Source organism: Brassica rapa, chromosome A10, assembly GCF_000309985.2.
Source record: "Brassica rapa cultivar Chiifu-401-42 chromosome A10, CAAS_Brap_v3.01, whole genome shotgun sequence".
NCBI lineage: Eukaryota > Viridiplantae > Streptophyta > Magnoliopsida > Brassicales > Brassicaceae > Brassica > Brassica rapa.
In genome coordinates, this window is record NC_024804.2 from 17,392,929 (window position 1) to 17,413,359 (window position 20,431).

Sequence of the window (20,431 nt, forward strand, 5' to 3'; positions counted from 1 at the left end):
TATTCGCAAGGCAAACCATCTTGTGCAAAATCTGGCGCGACCGAAATCCTCATAACAAACAATCTAATCTGTTAGACCAAAAAAACAAAAACAATCTAAACCTGAAACAGAAACTTAAACCGGCCGGTTTAACAAAAAAATTGGTACAAAATAATAAATTAACAGCTCATAATGGAGGTCGGAGATGCGAAACCAACAAATCTCCAACTTTACTTCGCCATAGCACACAGTAACCGGTCTCCGCCGTCTAGATCTCGCTGCTCACCGCCGGTAATATGCTCTGTATCTACTTTTTCTACTCCGTATTGTTACCTTAGAGTCTGAATTTGCAACATTTAGCTGAGAAAAATCAGCGGATGTATTTATTGTACAGTCGTTTTGATTATAATTGAGAAAAAAAATCCAGAATCAGACGCATTTCGCTAATTGAATTGGTTCATATGATCTATCAGACTTAAAGTTTTCATTTTAGGAATTTTGTTTTTTTTTGCTTGTTAAATTTTCATCAGATGACAGAAGGAATGAGAGGAGCAAGAGGTTCCAGATCATCCTCTGTTAACTCTAATCCTCTGATACTTGACATTGAAGACTTCAAGGTAAAGGTTTCACCTTGTGGCTTGCTTATGTTTTGAATCATTAGGAGTTTCTGATTTGTTTTTGGTCACTGGCAGGGTGATTTCTCATTCGATGCGTTATTTGGGAACCTGGTGAACGATCTCTTGCCGTCTTTCTTGGAAGAAGAAGCTGATTCCGGTGATGGCCACGGCGGCAACATTGATGGTTTCGCAAATGGGCATTTACGTGGGCACGCTGATGCATCCAGGTTGTCTCAGATGTCTTCTGCTCCTTTCTTCCCTGAAGTAGATGGTCTCTTGTCTCTGTTTAAAGATGCTTGCAAGGAGTTGATTGATCTAAGAAAGCAGGTGAGTGTGTCTGCGTCGGATACAGTCCTTTGTGTCTTTCTTCTGGTAAGATGTCTAATCGTTATATGTTTTTGAAGGTTGATGGAAGACTCAACACACTAAAGAAAGAAGTTTCAACCCAAGATGCCAAACACCGGAAGACACTAACTGAGGTTCGGCAGAACAAACACTTCTTCTTTCATTAGATTTTCTTCAGTTTGACATATTGGGGTCTCCTTTTAGATAGAGAAAGGTGTGGATGGTCTGTTTGAGAGCTTTGCAAGGCTGGACGGTCGGATCTCTAGTGTTGGACAGACCGCTGCCAAAATAGGAGATCATTTGCAGGTTTAAATTTTGTCCTGTATACGCCCAACTATTTGTTGATCTATCCAGTATTGACCCGTACTTCCATTGTCAGAGTGCAGATGCTCAGCGGGAAACTGCTAGCCAGACCATAGAGCTGATAAAGGTAAGACCACATCTATGTTGGAATGATTGTCGGATGATATTTAGATGAATGCGTAAAATAACTCTCCTTTTTGAATAAATACAGTACCTGATGGAGTTCAACGGCAGCCCAGGGGATCTTATGGAGCTTTCCGCTTTGTTTTCTGATGATAGTCGCGTAGCTGAGGCTGCTTCCATCGCTCAGAAATTACGTATGATATGATAGCTATATACTTACAATGTGTCTAGATTTTATCTTTTATCTATTATTAGCGGAAAGTTTTCTTTATCTGTGATGTGATAGCTAAACCTTAACACTCTTGCTTCCAGTTAAATTAGGCTGTAACTGATTTCGACGCTCTCCTTGTCAATATCAGGATCCTTTGCTGAAGAAGACATTGGAAGACAAGGTGCGACTACAGCTGCAGGAAATGCAACCCCTGGCCGAGGACTTGAAGTTGCAGTTGCTAATCTTCAGGATTACTGTAATGGTAAACTATTTATTATGCTTTGCTTTCTGTATATTCACTGAAGAATAGTAGTGTATTTTCAAATTCAACCTTTGTGACATTTGAATACAATTTTTTTTAGAATTGGAGAACAGGCTTTTATCTCGTTTTGATGCTGCATCACAGCGGAGAGATCTATCCTCCATGTCAGAATGTGCTAAGATTTTGTCACAGGTGAATACTTTATTCTGAAGCATGCACCTTTACAATTCAGTTGGAAAACCTGTTCTTTTATTCTAGATTCCAAAACGAAGGCCTTTCTTACGTAGATATTGGTTACATACTGGTTAATTCTAGATAAGGATGTCAAACAAGGAATGGATATCGAGTTCTACTCTTGTATATGCATCTTGATGTTCAGTTTTTTTTTTCTTGATTTTCAGTTCAACAGGGGCACGAGTGCTATGCAACATTATGTGGCAACACGTCCAATGTTTATTGATGTGGAAGTCATGAATTCAGACATTAGGTTGGTGCTTGGTGACCACGGTTCTCAGCCTAGTCCTAGCAATGTTGCCCGTGGACTTTCTTCTTTATACAAAGAAATTACAGGTATGAAGGACTGTCATTGATCTGGATGCAATATTTGAAACATGCTTCTATGCTGATTCATTTTTTTGTCACTTATCATCTGTAGACACTGTACGCAAAGAAGCAGCAACCATTACAGCTGTTTTCCCCGCTCCAAATGAAGTTATGGCGATCTTAGTTCAGGTAACGGGCACCAATAGTTTGGACACTGTAGCGTGACCCTGGCATGTTGATAAGCTATACCAACTCTTGTTATTATTTTATGCAGAGAGTTCTCGAGCAGCGTGTTACAGGCATTCTGGACAAAATTTTGGTGAAGCCCTCTCTTATGAGTCCACCACCTGTGCAAGAAGGCGGACTATTACTAGTGTGTAGATACCTCCTTTTCTTTGTTCTTGTCCATCTGCCTAGTATAGATGGGATACGAAAGTTAACTCTTGATTTTTGTCTTTAGTACCTTAGAATGTTAGCGGTTGCATATGAGAGAACGCAAGAACTTGCTAAAGACCTCCGAGCTGTTGGATGCGGTGACCTGGATGTTGAAGGTCATTTCTTGTGTCTCTTGTTATTCTTGAGTGATAGAAGTTTCATGCATAACTTTTGGTCGGTGCTAACTGTTTTTGTTTTCACCGTGCAGATTTGACAGAGTCCTTGTTTTCCTCGCACAAGGATGAATACCCTGAGCACGAGCAGGCCTCCTTAAAACAACTATACCAAGCAAAGGTTTACTAAGACCTTTTTCATTTCCTCATTAAAGTTAGTTTTTATTTTGTTCATTAGTCTGAAGTGCTTAGATATGTGCGTTTATCTACAGATGGAAGAGTTACGTGCTGAGAGTCAACAAGTCTCGGAATCATCTGGGACAATAGGACGCTCTAAGGGTGCTTCAATATCATCTTCTCAGCAGCAGATATCAGTCACCGTTGTGACGGAGTTTGTTAGGTGGAGTGAAGAAGCAATAACCAGATGCACAATGTTTTCATCTCAGGTTACCGAACTTTCATTTATTAGAATAATTAGGATATTGACAAAGAAATAAGCTTTTGGTATAATATCTGACAGTGACTTATGTGCCATCTGAGATTTGTATATTTGATCAATATATTTATTTCTTTGTGCAGCCAGCCACACTCGCAGCCAATGTTAAGGCCATATTCACTTGCCTGCTAGACCAGGTATGCTACTTAATAAGATTCTAGAATCGTTCATATTCATTGTGCTAATGCAATGATGAGTTCTTGCAGGTAAGCTTATACATAACTGAGGGACTTGAACGAGCAAGGGATGGCCTGTCTGAAGCAGCATCATTGAGGGAGAGATTTGTTTTGGGCACAAGTGTTAGCAGAAGAGTGGCTGCTGCAGCTGCCTCTGCTGTAATTACTTCACTTTACTATTTCAAGTGTTCATTACTCCAATTGTTAGGTAGAGTCTATTTATAACACCTTTGATTATTTTTCAGGCAGAAGCTGCTGCTGCTGCTGGTGAAAGTAGCTTCAAAGCCTTTATGGTTGCTGTGCAACGTTGCGGTAGCAGTGTTGCTATAGTTCAGCAGGCATGTTTTTATGGCTATTAGTTTGTTTCAATTAGAAGGCTTCTGCTTCAACCATCCAATTATTCAACAATTGAAATTCTAAACTTTGGCCCCTATTAATCTTACAAATTTTCTCCAGTATTTTGCAAATTCTATTTCTCGGCTTCTCCTACCAGTGGATGGCGCACATGCTGCTTCATGTGAAGAAATGTCGACTGCTCTGTCAAAAGCAGAGACTGCTGCTTATAAAGGACTCCAACAGTGCATTGAAACTGTGATGGCTGAGGTTAGTTGCTTTTTGTGGAAGATATAAACATATCCTTGAGGATCAATGGGGAACAGGTCTAAGAGTCATGCTTAAACTTGCCTTTCTATTAAAAACTGCTGACATGGCCTTTTTCCAGGTTGAAAGACTGCTTTCAGCTGAGCAGATGGCTACCGATTATAGATCACCTGATGATGGAATTGCTCCCGATCACCGCCCAACAAATGCCTGCATAAGGTTGGTCGATCACAAACTCTACCTTCCTCTAATGGTCGTAGAATACTTCGTTTTTTCTGTGTGAAAGTATCTTATTCCTAGTGTAATTTCTTTGCTGGAACCATCTACTATGACATCTCTCAACACTTGCTCTTCTTTAATATCTTTTCTAATGAACATGTTACTTTAATCTCTAACTCCACTCTCTTGTTCAGAGTCGTGGCTTATCTCTCCCGGGTACTTGAGTCAGCCTTCACTGCCTTGGAAGGTCTTAATAAGCAAGCCTTCCTCACTGAACTGGTATGATTTTTATCATCAAAAATTAATAGTTAAAAAGGGTAAATTGCCGTTTGATGTCAAAAAAGAGAGGATAAATTGTTTTCTGATCTCATATGACTGATTTCTTTATTATAAAGAAGGGTGAGGATTTTAAGTGAATTTTATTTGTTATTTTCAGGGAAATAGGTTAGACAAACTACTACTAACTCACTGGCAGAAGTTCACATTCAATCCCAGGTATAAAATCTGATTTTCTACTCTCTTCTGATATGAGTGCAGTGTTTTATGTAGTCGCGCCTCTTGGTATAAAATCAATGGTCTGTGTGAATAAACTTTGGTTCTGTTTTGTGGTATGAATAGTGGAGGACTGCGGCTGAAGCGTGACATAAACGAGTATGGAGATTTTGTTAAGAGATTCAGTGTTCCATCTGTGGAAGAGAAATTTGAGCTTCTGGGCATGTAATAACATTCTTGACCCCTGTTCATTGCTACTAATTCTTTTTTTTTTTTAGTTAACAACCTGGTGCTACTTGTGTGTGTGAGTGTAGAATGGCGAACGTATTCATCGTTGCTCCAGAAAGTCTGTCGACTTTGTTCGAGGGTAGTCCAAGCATTCGCAAAGACGCGCAAAGGTAAGAAAAAGAAACATTGAGATAACTTGAAAAATAGTAAATGAGAGAGAATAAAGAGAGCAATAGTTTGTTGACTATCATACATGAAATCACAGGTTTATTCAACTGCGGGAAGACTATAAGAGTGCAAAGCTTGCAACAAGGCTGAGCTCGTTGTGGCCAAGCTTGAGCTGATGATCATACCAATGTTTTTAAAGTAAACTGCCAGAGAGATATCTTTATGTATATATACTTTATTCATCATTTTCCTTTGACTCTGTCCGTCCTCCTTTCATTCTGAATCTTTTTATTATGATTGCATCAAACTCGTCCACTGCTTTGTTATGTTGAAGAGTTGGTAATGGTTTGCATAGCTTAAGTTATTTGATGGAGTTCGATTCTCGTCCCCTACATGATTTGTTTATACTTTTTCAAAATATTCATAATGAGTGACACAACAGCTCTGATTGCATGATAACATTAACAAAACTGAAGGGCTTCGGAACGTTACCATCTGCAATTTAGTTTCCAAGCTATCAAATTTCAAGTAGAGATAAGTAAAGAAGCTCACTCGAATTTTCCGAACTAAACCGGACATTTTAATCCGAGTGCACAAGCCTAACCAAACCGGACCGATTTTAGAAACTATTAACATTTGAACGTTAAGAATAATCCGCTCTCTTTATCTTGGTTTGAAAAAATCCTCAAAGAACCCTAGATCTGATTCTAACCAATCTTTTGCCGCCCGTTTGTGTATAATCTTCCCCGCGATTCCAAATCTATATCTTGCTTTTAGAGCAACACTTTCTCTCTTTCTCAATCGCTCCTTTGGGGTTCGTTCATCGAAATCTGGTGAGCTCTTAAACGTTTGGTTTGATTAAAATGTTAATATCAGTATACATTGAGTCTAATTGATCTCTTGTTAATGGTGAATCTACTACCCAAATTGGGATGTGTGTGTATGTATGTAGTGAGAAAGAGTATGGCCAGCACAACTGTTCGTGGGCAGTTGATTTTTCAGGACGAGAATGCATTGGTGGCCCGTGGAAAGAGTAACGTTTCCTACATTTCCCTTTTTTTGTCAGCTTCTTTCTTGTGGTATATCTGTCACATTGTCACTGAATCTTTGATAGATAGGACTGAAAAAAAAATATGAAATAAGAAGAGATTTTTCTTACTTTCTTAGAATATATTCTGGAGTTTTTGAAAGTCACAAGCTTGAGAATATCTGCTCAACCATGGATGAAACTTTCGTTTATCTTGATTGTTTTGTATATTTATAGTATAGATGAACAGATCCTGCGAAAACTTAGATTTATGCTTTGAGGAGGGAAGCAAATCTTTAATGTTTGTTTTTTTTTCTAGTTCTGAAACCATAACACTTGGTTCCCATCTTGAGTAAACAATTATGCCCCTCTAAATCCTGTTCTTGGTTATATTTTGCTTTTAACATTGTAGAGGCTGTTGCTCCGGGAAAAGGTAAGAGCTCTCTCGCAGCTCCAAAGAAATATGGGGCGGGTTTTGGAAGCCGTAAGGCTCTTTATGATATTACAAACAAGTCGAAGTTGCAACCTCAAGCTTCTTTAAAGACGAGCAAGAGTCCCGAAGTAGTGGACTTTGATATAGCGAAGGAAGGTTACTTGCATGATCACCGCAAATGCATTGAGCAGCAGCAAAACCAGTGGGACAGTTACTTATCTGAACACATCCTCCTTCATGCACTTGGTAATAATATGAATTGTCATTGTGTAGAAATAACCCGTTTCTTTTTCTCTTGGTATATTCTAATTTGTTCTGCTTTTTAGATAACGACATCAAGGAACACGATATTAAAGAAGAGGTGAGATTCAGCAAAAACCAGATTAACAATGCTCTCCTGATTGATCTCTGGTTTTGAGTAACTTTTATGACTCTTTTCACTTGCTTTGCGCTTCAGGTGGATGACAGAAGCAGCAACACTTGGGATGAACTCAAAGAGATACCAATGGAGGAGTTTTCAGATTTGATGGGATGCTCAACTCAGTGGCCCTCACCACCAGACTCCCCCATCCATTACCACTCATCTTTACCTTCATCTCCTTTGCCATGGCATTTTGAAACTGTAGAATTCAAGCTCATAGAAGGTGAAGAGTGAAGACACCAACCTGAGTTCAAGTTTTACTTGTACCTATGATTCTTGTTGGGATCGTAATCTGTAGTTACTCTTTACTTCCCGGTTGTTGTAATGAATCCACAAATTTTTATTGAAACCCATTACACAGAGTATTGTTTCTAAAAAGTAAGAAGAATGTATTCTTATAGAATTTACAGTATGGGCACCACAAAGCATTTACAACCTTCTCACAACAAACACCACACAATGCCCCCAAACTAAAATGCAACAAGCACGTAAAACACTTTTAAAAACATCTAATTTTCTCTCTATATATATAGTAAATCTGTGTTATATCCCGAGATTCTGCATTCACCTGACTCGGGTGTTGAAAAATATGAGAAGTAGTTGGTGTTAAAGAGTTTCAACGAGGCATTTCCTCGCTGGTTTTGTCAACCATTCGTACATTGTATTGTTCATAGACTCTTCCTCTGTTATCTGCCCACCATTGTTCCGCTTGTTTCTCACTAAACCTTTTTCGGCTGTTATAAAACAGAACAGAACAGTCAAACCAAAAAAAATTACAACCGATGGTTTCCTTTTAGGGGAAGTAAAATATGATTTGTACCTGAAACGGACACGTTTGAGGTCTCTAACACCTCCGGCTAAGGCTGTAAGAGTGATGTAGACACCAGGCTCATCTTGTTCAACCCATTCCTTCTCGGTCTGTGCTTCATTCCTTGCTTCGCCATTTCCAAATACAGGTGTAGTGGTCCCATTAGAAAACATTGGGGTATTTGGCTCGGGTTCTTGACCATTTTGTCGGTTTAAGATATTAAAATGGTCAACCCGACCAGGGCTGGAACCGAATGAGTTAAGAGACGAAGGAGACTTCGCAGTTCGAGCTGTTCCAACGGGTAATCTTTCAGCCATGTCTTTCAGCTGCATTGTTTCGTTTGATGCTTATAATCAGTCATAAGAAATCACCCACAAACCATACTATTATTCTTAGAGATTTGAAATTACTTGAGCGGTAAGTGATTTGATCACTTCTTTTGCTGCCGTGCATCTTGTCGTTTCTTCGCTAGCGATTGCCAACGCTTCTTTGAGCTGCTTGGCTGTTCTTTCCAGCTCAACTTCTTGGAATTGGGCCTTCCTTGTAAGACTTTCAACCTGATCATTTACTTGTTAGCAAAGAAATAATCATAAAGAGAAACTGAAGCAGTAATTAAAGTAATAGCATAATCTCACCAACTAACAGAAACAAAAGATGATGGAGAAGAAACATACCTGAGATCTTAGCTTAACAACCTCTTGGCTTATATTATCACTGGTCCTTTTAGTATCATCCAGCACAATTCTTGGTGTGGTTAGTCCTGAAAGAGTGGGAGTTGGTGTAGTTGAACGAGGCGGACTCGGACGTCTTGAAATTGGAGAAGTTGCCCGAGACACGATTCGAGAACCAGGAACAGAAGCTGAGAAGAACTTCTTTGACGCTCCAAATACTGGATTGAAGGTTTTGGCTATGTTAAGCGCACCTCGTTGAGAGCCACGACTTGGTATAGGCGACACACGGCTACTACTGAACTCGTATTTCTTGTTCTTCTTATTTCCACTGTCCACTTGTCTCTTGGAGTCAATCAATGAGAATCTAGCTAACTGTCCATCGGATCTAGAATCCAACTTGTCATCTTTGTCAGTGGGATCTGATCCCTGGTTAATGCTTCCTCTTCTACTCAGAGACGAATGAGAAGATCCATCAGTTTCCATGGTCTTTTTCAACTTGTTAAAACACTTGTCACACACTCGATACGGTTTGTTCGGGTTCGGTGCCATACAAGCCTTCAGCGACTTTTTGTTACTGCACGAGTGGCAAAACACTAGTCCACAGTTATAGCAATTGTGCCTCTTTCTCTTGAAATTGAAGGGCTGACGGCAACCTGAACACATGGACTGATCCATCCCTGATGCCCACCTGTGAATGCAGACAGCTGCTGTGAAGTTAGTGCCACAGGCAATACTTTTCACCTGTTTATCCTTGAGCGACTCTACCAACGTCGGGGAATTTCTATCATCTACATCCCCGTGACCAAGTCTACCGTTTGATCCCTTTCCCCATGTGTAAACCTCTGTCCTCGCAGTTAAAACTGCAACATGATAAGCACCGCATGCAATCTCTTCGACAAAATTCTTGTGAAGCTTACCTTCGACACGATTTGGAACTTTTCCATCAGCATGCGAGTTTCCAAGCTGACCATAGACAGGACTGCCCATAGTATAGACTTGGCCTGATGTCGTTAGTGCAACCGTTAAACTATGCCCACAAGCAACTTGACAAAAGTTGGGTTCAACAAGAGCAGCAACACATGTAGGCACAAGTTTTGGTTCTTTATTACCATGACCAAGACGACACTTATCACCATCACCCCATGTAAAGAGCTTTCCTGAAGAGCAATTACTCGAGCTCGAGCTACCAACCATGACTTCCACAATAGCTGCTGTGTGCCATACACCACAGGCTGCCCGGACAGTGCGGAGACCTTTTAAAGAGTCAACCTCCCGAGGTGTGAAAACACTTTTCCTGTCCCCGTGGCCCAAAACACCAAAGGTCCCATCACCAAAAGTAAACAACTGCCCAGCAGATGTCACGACTGCTGTGTGGTAAGGTCCACAAGCGATAGATGATACATGTATCCCTTCAAACAGAAAATTAACCCTTTTGGGGACCCAGTGACTGACTTCATTTCCATGTCCAAGAACACCAAAATCTCCTTTACCCCAGGTATACAAATCACCCGATAGAGTAACTGCACAGCTATGGAATTCACCACATGCTACAAGCTCAATATTTGTGGTGTTAAGTGCATCGATGAGCTTTGGATGTTGAATATTGGAATCAACCCCATGGCCAAGCCTGCCTTCAGATTCCTCTCCCCAAGAAAAACTTTCTCCTTGTTTTGTCACAAGGACAGCATGCTGTCCACCACAAGCAATATTCTGGACGTCAAGTACTACTGTAGATTCTAAAGCTTTTGGCAATAAGGAATCCATCTTTATGTCAAACGAACTTCCAACTCTACGGTTTCCACCGCCCAAAACACCTTCTCCTATTCCTTCACCCCAGATAAAAACATCTCCCAATGCATCTCCATCATCATGACCAGAGCCATGGCTCGAGCCACTAACAGCACTTGACATACTAACTCTGAAAGCGTCCATGCCCATACCCCTCATATGCCCATGCATGCTATCTGAGCCTCCGGAATGAACAGAAATAGTACCAGAATCTGAGGGATAAAATCCTTTTGGAGGAACTGCATATAATGCCATTTCCGATAATGCCTTGTCAAGCTGAGGCGGGCTCTCAAATGGACTGTGAATACGAAGGTTGTTAGAACCATCCTGAAAGATAAATAAAACGTCTTTTAGTTTTAATATGCACCAAAGTGTACAAGGAAAAAAATGTTAGTACCCTGTGCAAACTGTCATTGCTACTAAATGGAGAGTGCAAAGGAGAGCTTCTCCGGGTATATGTCCTTGGGCTGTTAGCTTCAGATGGTGTCCCATCACTTCTTGATTCAGTCCTCCTATTTCTTTGATGGTAACGTGAAATCAAAGCTTTAAGACCACTAAACCACACCTCAGCCTCGTCTTTATCCTTGCAGATCTACCAAATAAAATCCTACCACCAGTTTAATTAACCTTATATAACCACAGTGAAATTTTGAATGACATGGTTTGATTATTTTATAGCGGAAGCAAATGATTTAAAGAAAATCTCACCACATCCAAAGACCTCTCGCTATATATTAGAGAGAAAGACTGATATTCCTTCTCGGGACGAGGATATCTCTGAAAAATAGGCTACAAGAGAGAAACAATTGCTATATATAAGAATCAGAAAGCTCAGATTAAGGTAACATGGGTGAGCTTACAGTGCGTTGTCCAGATATGATCCTAGAAACATGGCTAAGCTTGAGATGTTTCTCCTCCTTCCCAGAGAACCATATCAAAACAGTCTCATCCTGAAAGTTACAAGCAACTACTACCTCTTAATAACCAAAACAATGAGCTAAATATAAAACTAAGTTGTGTGAAAGAAAGAAAGAAAACAAAAAACTAGACAATAAAATATCAAAGCTGACAAGAGAGTGGAAGAAAAGATGAGTTACATTAGAAAGGCGAAAAGGGCAGAACTTAGGCTTCCCTCTTCTTCCATACTTGAGCAAGTAAGCTCCTTTTTTCAAGGCAATGATAGCCTGAGTGAGAAAAAATCAAAAATATCAAAGCAGGTAAAGAATCTTATTACAGGATATAAGTAAGTAGCAAGCATTGCATCTAATGAAAACTCCAAGCTGAATGGTGAAATTAGTATCCAAGGAATGAACTTTTTCGAATTGTTAAAGTGCTACTAGCAAAATGAAAATCGCAGGCTAATCAAAAAGATAAAGACTTTGGGATTAATCAAAACCTGCTCGATATCTCTTTCCACAGGACCAGCTCTGCTAAGATCCGACGCCATGCTTCCGCTTCTCGACATACACTACACGAATACTCTTCAGCCAAGTTCCTCCTCCATCAAGCAGCTGAAATGTGAAAACTTTGGAGAGACTATGTTATCTACATTCGCGGAATCAAGTATCTATGGTCGTCTTCGATCTCGAAATCAAGACTCTAACTTCCATCACAACTAACGGAGAGCAACTGTGTTTTCAGCTAGAGAGTAGATCGATCCGAATAAGAAGAAGAAGCAAGGGACTGACTTTTAGCTTGGACGCTCTGTAAAATTGAGGCAAGGGCAGAGAGAGAATCTAGAGACTCAGGCAATATTGGGGATGATGAATGATCTCTCATCTACTACGCAAGAGGAGAAGGAAGACACCACAAAAGCCGGATTCTAAATCTTCCCTTTTTTGCTTTATTTTTTTATTTTCATTGGTGTATTAATCACACTTATATAATAATTTTAAGACTAACTCATAGTGTAGTATTTATCACATTTGTGTTATTATTCACTTTTTAAGTTTTTAGTTAAATTTGGTGTCTCTTAATCAACGACCTACACACACAAATTGAAATGTCATGTTGTTGTGTATAGAAAAAAAATTGTGAACGCAAGAAATTGGAGTTTGGCTCGTATTAACAATTTTTTTACATATAGAATAAGATGGTGGTGTAGTGTTAGCAAAACGAAATGAAAATAATAAAAGTGATAATGATGTAGATATCAAAAGTGTACTACTACTAGTCATGAATGTCACTCTGGAAAATTTATGAGTAGCCAATAATATTCTTCTCTTTATTTATCTCTTCTTCTTTTGTTTGCGGTGGCCCAAAATTCTTCAAGCACACAGAGATGCAACGAGTACAGATAATATATTTCCCAGATTTTTGACATAAAAATGTGATATAGGTGAACTCTCTCCAGAGCTAAGAACTTCAACATGCTTTATTCAGTCCAAGATGAAAAGTGAGAAAGTTAAATCAAGAATTTGTCATACTATAAGCACCAGCATGGCAACGTATTATAGACTTCTAGTCAACAAAAACATACGCTTTAGGATAACGGGTTTTTGTGTATTAATTTGAGTGCGCGATTGAATCAGGAGGCCCGTGTCTTGACTATGAATTTGAAAACATCAGCATACATCATCCTTTTGGGTAAAATACTGGAGGCCCATTTATAATGTTTGTTTTCTTTTTGGGTTGGTCAACACACATGTAATTTAAAATTTTGTTTTCTATTTCCTTCAGAATTAGAAACTAAAGAACAAATTAAATTAAACTAAGATTTTCAAAATCAGGGTAACTAATAAGAGCTTCTCACCATTTTCTCCATTTGATCAACTTTGGGTTTTGGTTTTTAATTGAACAAAAAAGTTAAAATATGTTCAATGTTTTTTTGATAAAAACGACAGAAATAATTATCCTACTAATGACAAATTACATAATTAAAATATTTACAATATGTTCAATGTTTTGTTGATTATAAACCTTAGCCTAACCATCGCTAGTTCAAGTTGTTACCTTAATGTGAAAACACAAAGACCATATTTTTCAAAGGTTCAAGTGGTGAACTGAATTAAACCATATTTCTGCCGCCGGGGATATGTTTAATGATTATTGACAGCGTAAACAAGGAAAATGATGGATAACAGATGAGATCAGGGAGTAAGAATCTGGACCATTAATTATATTAATTCGTCATTTGGCACAGTTGCCATGAGAAAAATCACGAGCTCAACGTGTTGTAATGAAATATATAAAACCCCTTGAAAGATTAATGTTTGTGTGATTGTGTGTAACCACTTCCACGACTATTGTGTAATAATTATAATAAAAAACATTATAAAATGTAGCTTTATGCTGAGAAAAAAAGGAGATGATCAGGATCAAAGCCGAGAGGATTGACCAAAGAACCGGCCTGATCAAATGAAATGCATAGGCAAATCCCGGAGTGTTTGACCATATCAAAAGGTCAACTCCTTCAAGTGGCTACCTTTTGGCTATAAACAAAACACAAAGACCATGAATACAAGTCCCTCTATATATCGGTTCTCTTACAATACGACAATCCATAACTTTCAAACTCAAAAACAAAACCTCTCTATCTCTATCTCTCTGCAAAAATATGAAAAAATCTCTAATCATTTCTTGTTTCCCAATAATCCGTAGACGCCAAGCAATTGTCACGATAGTTTTCTTTGAGTGCGGATCCACCAAAACCCTACGCGACTCCAAGAAACATGTTGCTGGAGAAATCATGTTTGAATTTCCTGATCAAATCGTGTGCCATGCAGATTCATTCTTCATCGGCCGTCCGGTTCCAGCTCTAGCCATGGACGACTATCTCTGTAACAGCCCGATTCCCCGGAGTCCGACCGGGGTTATCGAAGGGGCGTTATGGACACGTGTCTACTCATCTAGACAACCCTACGTGTCCCGTTACTGGTCCCGAGAGACGAGCGCATAACCTTCTTTGAAATACCGTCATACCCACATCCATATACTTCTACTTACAGTCCTGCGCACAGGAAAAATGGAAATGGAGGGGTGAGCAACAAGTTACTCAGTGAAGTGGTTCTAGACCAGCCTGCCCGCATGACACTCTATACTACTCCATGCGGGAACTAGGACTGACTAGCCACTACAATCAGTTAATGCATTTTCATCATTTCCTAATGTTATCTGCAATTTCCACAATCACTTCCTTTCATTTCTAACAACCTAGCGATCAATCAATACAATGATCTCACTCATTGCCACACGCGTCAAACCCTAGACTTAACCGACTCCTCTTGTCCGTCCGACCCGACCCTATGACACCTTTAACTCCCCGTTACCCGACCATGAGCTAAAACCCTACAATGCACATCCTTTTCAACTTTTCATCTTTTCCTCTTTTCCTCTTTTCCTCTTTTCCTCAGTGGGTAGCCCCCCACTAGGCTTCTACCCCATATTCATGTGGATTCGCCACATCTCCTATGGGTGCTTCCATATTCATGTGGATTCGCCACATCTCCTATGGATACCTAGCTTGGACCACTTACCCCACCTACAAACCTTAGACTCTCTATATGCTTTCCCACCCATGCTTAATCCTTAACATCCTTCTTTCATACTTTTACTTATCATTTCACTTCCTTATCGTTTTCACTTAATCCTCCCCATTCCCAATTACTTTCCCTTTTCATTCATACTTGAACTTGGACTAGTCACTAGACGCCACCCGTTATCGGTGTCACACACAATACACATCGCATTCAAGTTCTACTTCAATAACGTTTATAATCATTGCTCATCTATCATCCTAGCATTTGTTCCTCTCTAGCATCCTAACTTCAATCACAACAACACATGGGACAACACAACCAAACATACAAGTATCAACTACCAATCAATCATTACCACGACAATTCAATTCAGTTCATCAAGTCCCATTTATCAGTATGAGGGTTCTTATGCATCATGATTCATTCATCTATCATCCTAGCAATACCATGTCCTATCAACCTAACTCCCAATCAGGGTCTAATCAAGCCTAACTCCAACATAAAGGAGTATACAGAACCATGAAAGAAGGTTGGGTTCGAAACACTCCACCTTAGTCTTAGATCTGGATCTGGATCTGGAAACGAGGATTTGAGAAGGTTGAGATCTGGTCAGCACCACCACTTCACGGCGCCGGCGAGAGGGAGAGAGAGAGAGAGCGTGCGACGGCGAGGAGAGAGAGAGGGTGACGGCGAGGAGAGAGAGAGCGACACGCGGGAGAGAGAGAGGAGAGAGAGAGAGACGGCGCAGGAGAGAGAGAGAGAGAGCTCGACGGCTAGGGTTTTCGACCTCCGGGAATTCTCTGCAGGGCTTCGCTTCAGATTTGTGATGAGGCAGAAAGGGAGACTGCATCTCTTTTTATAGTAAAGGGAAGGGGAAGCCCTAGGGTTTTGCTAAATGGGCCGTAGAGAAGCCCATATTCTTTGGGAAATTTTTATGGGCCAGGAACCGGGCCGTTACAATCCTCCCCCGTTAATCGGAATTCGTCCCCGAATTCCAAAGCCCACATCTTTCAGACCAATCGTTCGTTACCAAAATGGATTCACACATTCACACAACAATCAAGGGAGGCATACATGACACGATAACTCTACTGGGATCTTTAAAACCAACGAAGGAATGTCATAAATAAAAAAAAAGAGTAGGACTACAATAGTTTGTAAAAGAAAACCCAGCACATCTGCACAATACAGAATGCCGTAAATAAGGGAAGGAACACCAACTCCAATAACCAATAAACGAAATAAAACCAATAGCGAAACACGTGTCCTACTCCTACGAATCGTCTCTAGGATCTCGTCTAGCCACATTGACATGGCGAGGGGCAGCGGGACTCGGATCCCAGGTCTTCATCGCCCTCTGCGACGCGGTCCTCCTCGGCCTCCGCCTCCTTTCCCGCCAACCACTCCTCCGCATGCAGTGCTTGGTTAGCCATCCTTCTCACCAGTGCAAATTCCAGAGGCTCCAGGACTCCCACGAGTTCTTCACGAATATCCCCACGTAGCCCGGCCCTAAACAGATGACACCACTCCTCAGCTGGCTTCGGTTGACACATCTTGGCCGTATCCAAGAACTCCTCCAGGTAATCTCTCACCTTGCGTGGCTTCTGAACCATCTGGACCAGTACGTCACAATCACATGTTACTGCAGGTGGTTTTCGCGGACGCCCCCGCTTTCCCTTAGCGGGTGTCCCTACCGGCACCTCATGGCCATCGACGTCCCCACCCGGGTTTCCTCCTTCCATGCTCGAGAGAGCGGCCTTATCGGCTGCAATCTTCTCTTCTGCCTCCATGGCGAAACCTGCCATCCGCCTCACTAACGCGAACTCCAAGGGCTCCAAAACACCCCTCAGCTGCGCCTGGAGCTCCTGGCGTAGCCCGTTCTTATACCATATGCACCACGTCTCTGCATTCTTCGGTTTGCACAGCTTGGCTTGGTTGATGAAGTCCTCCGTGTATCCAGCGACTGATCGGTCCTCCTGAGCATTCTTGCTCAGTACTCCACACTGGCACTTCCCGGTGAACACCCTTGGGGGTCCCCCTGCTGCACTTGGCGTCTTGCAGGGACGGCCACGCTTCCTCGGGGGTCCCTCTTCGGTTGCGAGCTGGAATCTCGCATTGCCCTGCAGTAGGCGTGTCTCCATAGCCATCCTCTGGAAATGAGGCATCAACACCTTATGCCTCACAGTCTGCTCGTGCGGGTACCTGAATGGGAACTCCCTGTACTGTTCTTCAGGATCCGGAAACATGGGTAGCACCAAGTTACCCTCCCTGTCATAGTGACGCCTTTGGGCATACTCCCTGGTGTTCCTCCGTCCGTAGTGCATACGCGGCATCCTCCACTCGTAATGGTCAAGCGAAACATCCTGCAATAAGATTTCAATCAGAACCATAATAGAAGTATGGGTATAGTGGGATTTTCAATTAATTCTTTCACAATCCGAAAATACTTAGTAATATTGCAAAAATTTTTTTTTTTTTTTTTTTTTTTTTTTTTTTTTTTTCCGAAAACGAAATATATAAAAATATTTTTTTTTTTTTTTTTTTTTTTTTTTTAAACGTCGGAAATGCCGATCCCTTAGGACAGAACTAAGGGATCTTAACCCGCTCTGATACCAATTGTAACAGCCCGATTCCCCGGAGTCCGACCGGGGTTATCGAAGGGGCGTTATGGACACGTGTCTACTCATCTAGACAACCCTACGTGTCCCGTTACTGGTCCCGAGAGACGAGCGCATAACCTTCTTTGAAATACCGTCATACCCACATCCATATACTTCTACTTACAGTCCTGCGCACAGGAAAAATGGAAATGGAGGGGTGAGCAACAAGTTACTCAGTGAAGTGGTTCTAGACCAGCCTGCCCGCATGACACTCTATACTACTCCATGCGGGAACTAGGACTGACTAGCCACTACAATCAGTTAATGCATTTTCATCATTTCCTAATGTTATCTGCAATTTCCACAATCACTTCCATTCATTTCTAACAACCTAGCGATCAATCAATACAATGATCTCACTCATTGCCACACGCGTCAAACCCTAGACTTAACCGACTCCTCTTGTCCGTCCGACCCGACCCTATGACACCTTTAACTCCCCGTTACCCGACCATGAGCTAAAACCCTACAATGCACATCCTTTTCAACTTTTCATCTTTTCCTCTTTTCCTCTTTTCCTCTTTTCCTCAGTGGGTAGCCCCCCACTAGGCTTCTACCCCATATTCATGTGGATTCGCCACATCTCCTATGGGTGCTTCCATATTCATGTGGATTCGCCACATCTCCTATGGATACCTAGCTTGGACCACTTACCCCACCTACAAACCTTAGACTCTCTATATGCTTTCCCACCCATGCTTAACCTTAACATCCTTCTTTCATACTTTTACTTATCATTTCACTTCCTTATCGTTTTCACTTAATCCTCCCCATTCCCAATTACTTTCCCTTTTCATTCATACTTGAACTTGGACTAATCACTAGACGCCACCCGTTATCGGTGTCACACACAATACACATCGCATTCAAGTTCTACTTCAATAACGTTTATAATCATTGCTCATCTATCATCCTAGCATTTGTTCCTCTCTAGCATCCTAACTTCAATCACAACAACACATGGGACAACACAACCAAACATACAAGTATCAACTACCAATCAATCATTACCACGACAATTCAATTCAGTTCATCAAGTCCCATTTATCAGTATGAGGGTTCTTATGCATCATGATTCATTCATCTATCATCCTAGCAATACCATGTCCTATCAACCTAACTCCCAATCAGGGTCTAATCAAGCCTAACTCCAACATAAAGGAGTATACAGAACCATGAAAGAAGGTTGGGTTCGAAACACTCCACCTTAGTCTTAGATCTGGATCTGGATCTGGAAACGAGGATTTGAGAAGGTTGAGATCTGGTCAGCACCACCACTTCACGGCGCCGGCGAGAGGGAGAGAGAGAGAGAGCGTGCGACGGCGAGGAGAGAGAGAGGGTGACGGCGAGGAGAGAGAGAGCGACACGCGGGAGAGAGAGAGGAGAGAGAGAGAGACGGCGCAGGAGAGAGAGAGAGAGAGCTCGACGGCTAGGGTTTTCGACCTCCGGGAATTCTCTGCAGGGCTTCGCTTCAGATTTGTGATGAGGCAGAAAGGGAGACTGCATCTCTTTTTATAGTAAAGGGAAGGGGAAGCCCTAGGGTTTTGCTAAATGGGCCGTAGAGAAGCCCATATTCTTTGGGAAATTTTTATGGGCCAGGAACCGGGCCGTTACAATCTCATCCCAGGTCAAACCTATTTCGTCTTACCAATCGAACGTTTCGCCTATAGAATCTTAACCACTTCGTGTATCTCCATCTTCAACTCTAGTCTCGATAATGCTCCGTCGACTAAACCACCGCCATTGAATTTCACCGCCCCGTCGAGTCCGCCACCGTTCGAGTATTCAAAGGGACTAAACGGGAAGATTCTAATAAAAGTTTCTCCTCATTTTATCCTGAGTCTTATATGCAAAAGGAGAAACGTCAGCGAAGACGAGGTAATAATAGATTGTGCTGAAAGCAAAGACATTTGTAATTCTCCCGAGTTAAAGAAGCATTATGATCAGCTTGTCGGAACGAGAGAGCATGTATGGTCGCCGAAGTTGCAGACGATCTCTGAGCATGAGATTAGGGTTTCTCCACTAAGGTTCTTGGGGATTGTTCGGAGGCAACAAGAAGTGAATTGATCAAGTCATGAAACATACTATTATTATTTAGATATCTTTTGTATATGTTTAGTCAAAATTGGAAAGATAAAAAAAAAGGAAAAAAACAAAGTATTAGAGTGGTTAGTTGGATGTTTGGTTTGTATTGTTTGGTTACAAGCTAGTCGTCATGCATGAACAAGTTGACAATTTGCATGTTTATGTAGCATTTCAATGAAGTATTTAATCAGTTAATTTGCGAGGTGCTCCAACATGTAGATATGATATATGGTTCATCCTTGACAATTCAAATCTGCGTCGCATGTCAATTAATTTGAGCTATGTCATATACTTTATTTGGCTTCATTTGATAGTCTTATAAAATGAATAAATGATAGGATAAATTTAAAAATTCACGACTTATTCTTCTATTTCGTCGCAGTGCCTCCAAATGACGATGGCTACTGTTTCAACTTTGAATATTATCTGTTGCCAATAAAATGCATTTTTATTGTCAGCTCAGGTGACTTTATAATATTGGAAGGATGTATATTTGAATTGGTTTTGCACTTGTTTATTTAGAGACGTAAAAAATCATGCAATCCTCTAAATTGGCCTTCGGCATTTTCAAGATGCAAATCCTAATCTATACGTACAACTTTAATATATGAAAATTCTCTCATAATTTCTACATGTGGTAGATTTTCGTGTTTAGTATATGGATGTCTAAGATACAACAGTAAATGCATTATAACTCAAATTTCATTGAATAATTGACTTATAAGATATAGACTCTACGACAAGGAGCAG

General features: G+C 40.9%; 4 protein-coding genes across 6 annotated transcripts; 3 read left to right on the forward strand and 1 right to left on the reverse strand.

The window, feature by feature from the left end:
* Positions 1 to 46: 46 nt before the first annotated feature.
* LOC103846643 (exocyst complex component SEC10b) lies at positions 47 to 5,691 on the forward strand. Its single transcript, XM_009123605.3, has 25 exons — positions 47 to 270; positions 510 to 596; positions 672 to 923; positions 1,001 to 1,075; positions 1,146 to 1,247; positions 1,321 to 1,371; positions 1,456 to 1,561; positions 1,727 to 1,840; positions 1,941 to 2,032; positions 2,242 to 2,410; positions 2,496 to 2,572; positions 2,658 to 2,756; positions 2,844 to 2,934; positions 3,027 to 3,112; positions 3,204 to 3,377; positions 3,511 to 3,564; positions 3,634 to 3,762; positions 3,849 to 3,941; positions 4,060 to 4,206; positions 4,325 to 4,422; positions 4,617 to 4,701; positions 4,859 to 4,917; positions 5,041 to 5,139; positions 5,229 to 5,312; positions 5,408 to 5,691. Exons 1-25 carry the CDS (start codon positions 172 to 174, stop codon positions 5,484 to 5,486), a joined length of 2,601 nt encoding a protein of 866 aa, XP_009121853.1. The 5' UTR covers positions 47 to 171; the 3' UTR covers positions 5,487 to 5,691.
* Positions 5,692 to 5,922: 231 nt separating this feature from the next.
* Positions 5,923 to 7,551, forward strand: LOC103846645 (protein PATRONUS 2). Its single transcript, XM_009123608.3, has 5 exons — positions 5,923 to 6,143; positions 6,263 to 6,343; positions 6,750 to 7,016; positions 7,097 to 7,131; positions 7,228 to 7,551. The coding sequence occupies exons 2-5, from the start codon at positions 6,274 to 6,276 to the stop codon at positions 7,423 to 7,425; spliced, it is 570 nt and encodes a 189-aa protein (XP_009121856.1). The 5' UTR covers positions 5,923 to 6,143; positions 6,263 to 6,273; the 3' UTR covers positions 7,426 to 7,551.
* A 3-nt stretch (positions 7,552 to 7,554) lies between these two features.
* Positions 7,555 to 12,299, reverse strand: LOC103846644 (PH, RCC1 and FYVE domains-containing protein 1). Of its 3 annotated transcripts, XM_009123606.2 has the most exons (10): positions 12,147 to 12,299; positions 11,855 to 11,969; positions 11,556 to 11,642; positions 11,319 to 11,408; positions 11,167 to 11,247; positions 10,856 to 11,050; positions 8,674 to 10,785; positions 8,410 to 8,556; positions 8,012 to 8,325; positions 7,555 to 7,925 (listed from the first exon to the last, which is right to left on the reverse strand). In XM_009123606.2, the coding sequence occupies exons 2-10, from the start codon at positions 11,921 to 11,923 to the stop codon at positions 7,808 to 7,810; spliced, it is 3,213 nt and encodes a 1,070-aa protein (XP_009121854.2). In that variant the 5' UTR covers positions 11,924 to 11,969; positions 12,147 to 12,299; the 3' UTR covers positions 7,555 to 7,807. The 3 variants fall into 3 exon arrangements, with proteins under 3 accessions (XP_009121854.2, XP_018511203.2, XP_033137897.1); XM_018655687.2 differs by having other exon boundaries at positions 11,855 to 12,273; XM_033282006.1 differs by lacking the exons at positions 11,556 to 11,642; positions 11,855 to 11,969; positions 12,147 to 12,299 and having other exon boundaries at positions 10,856 to 11,065.
* A 931-nt stretch (positions 12,300 to 13,230) lies between these two features.
* LOC103846646 lies at positions 13,231 to 19,893 on the forward strand. Its single transcript, XM_009123609.3, has 2 exons — positions 13,231 to 14,233; positions 19,214 to 19,893. The coding sequence occupies exons 1-2, from the start codon at positions 14,015 to 14,017 to the stop codon at positions 19,661 to 19,663; spliced, it is 669 nt and encodes a 222-aa protein (XP_009121857.1). The 5' UTR covers positions 13,231 to 14,014; the 3' UTR covers positions 19,664 to 19,893.
* Positions 19,894 to 20,431: the final 538 nt, after the last annotated feature.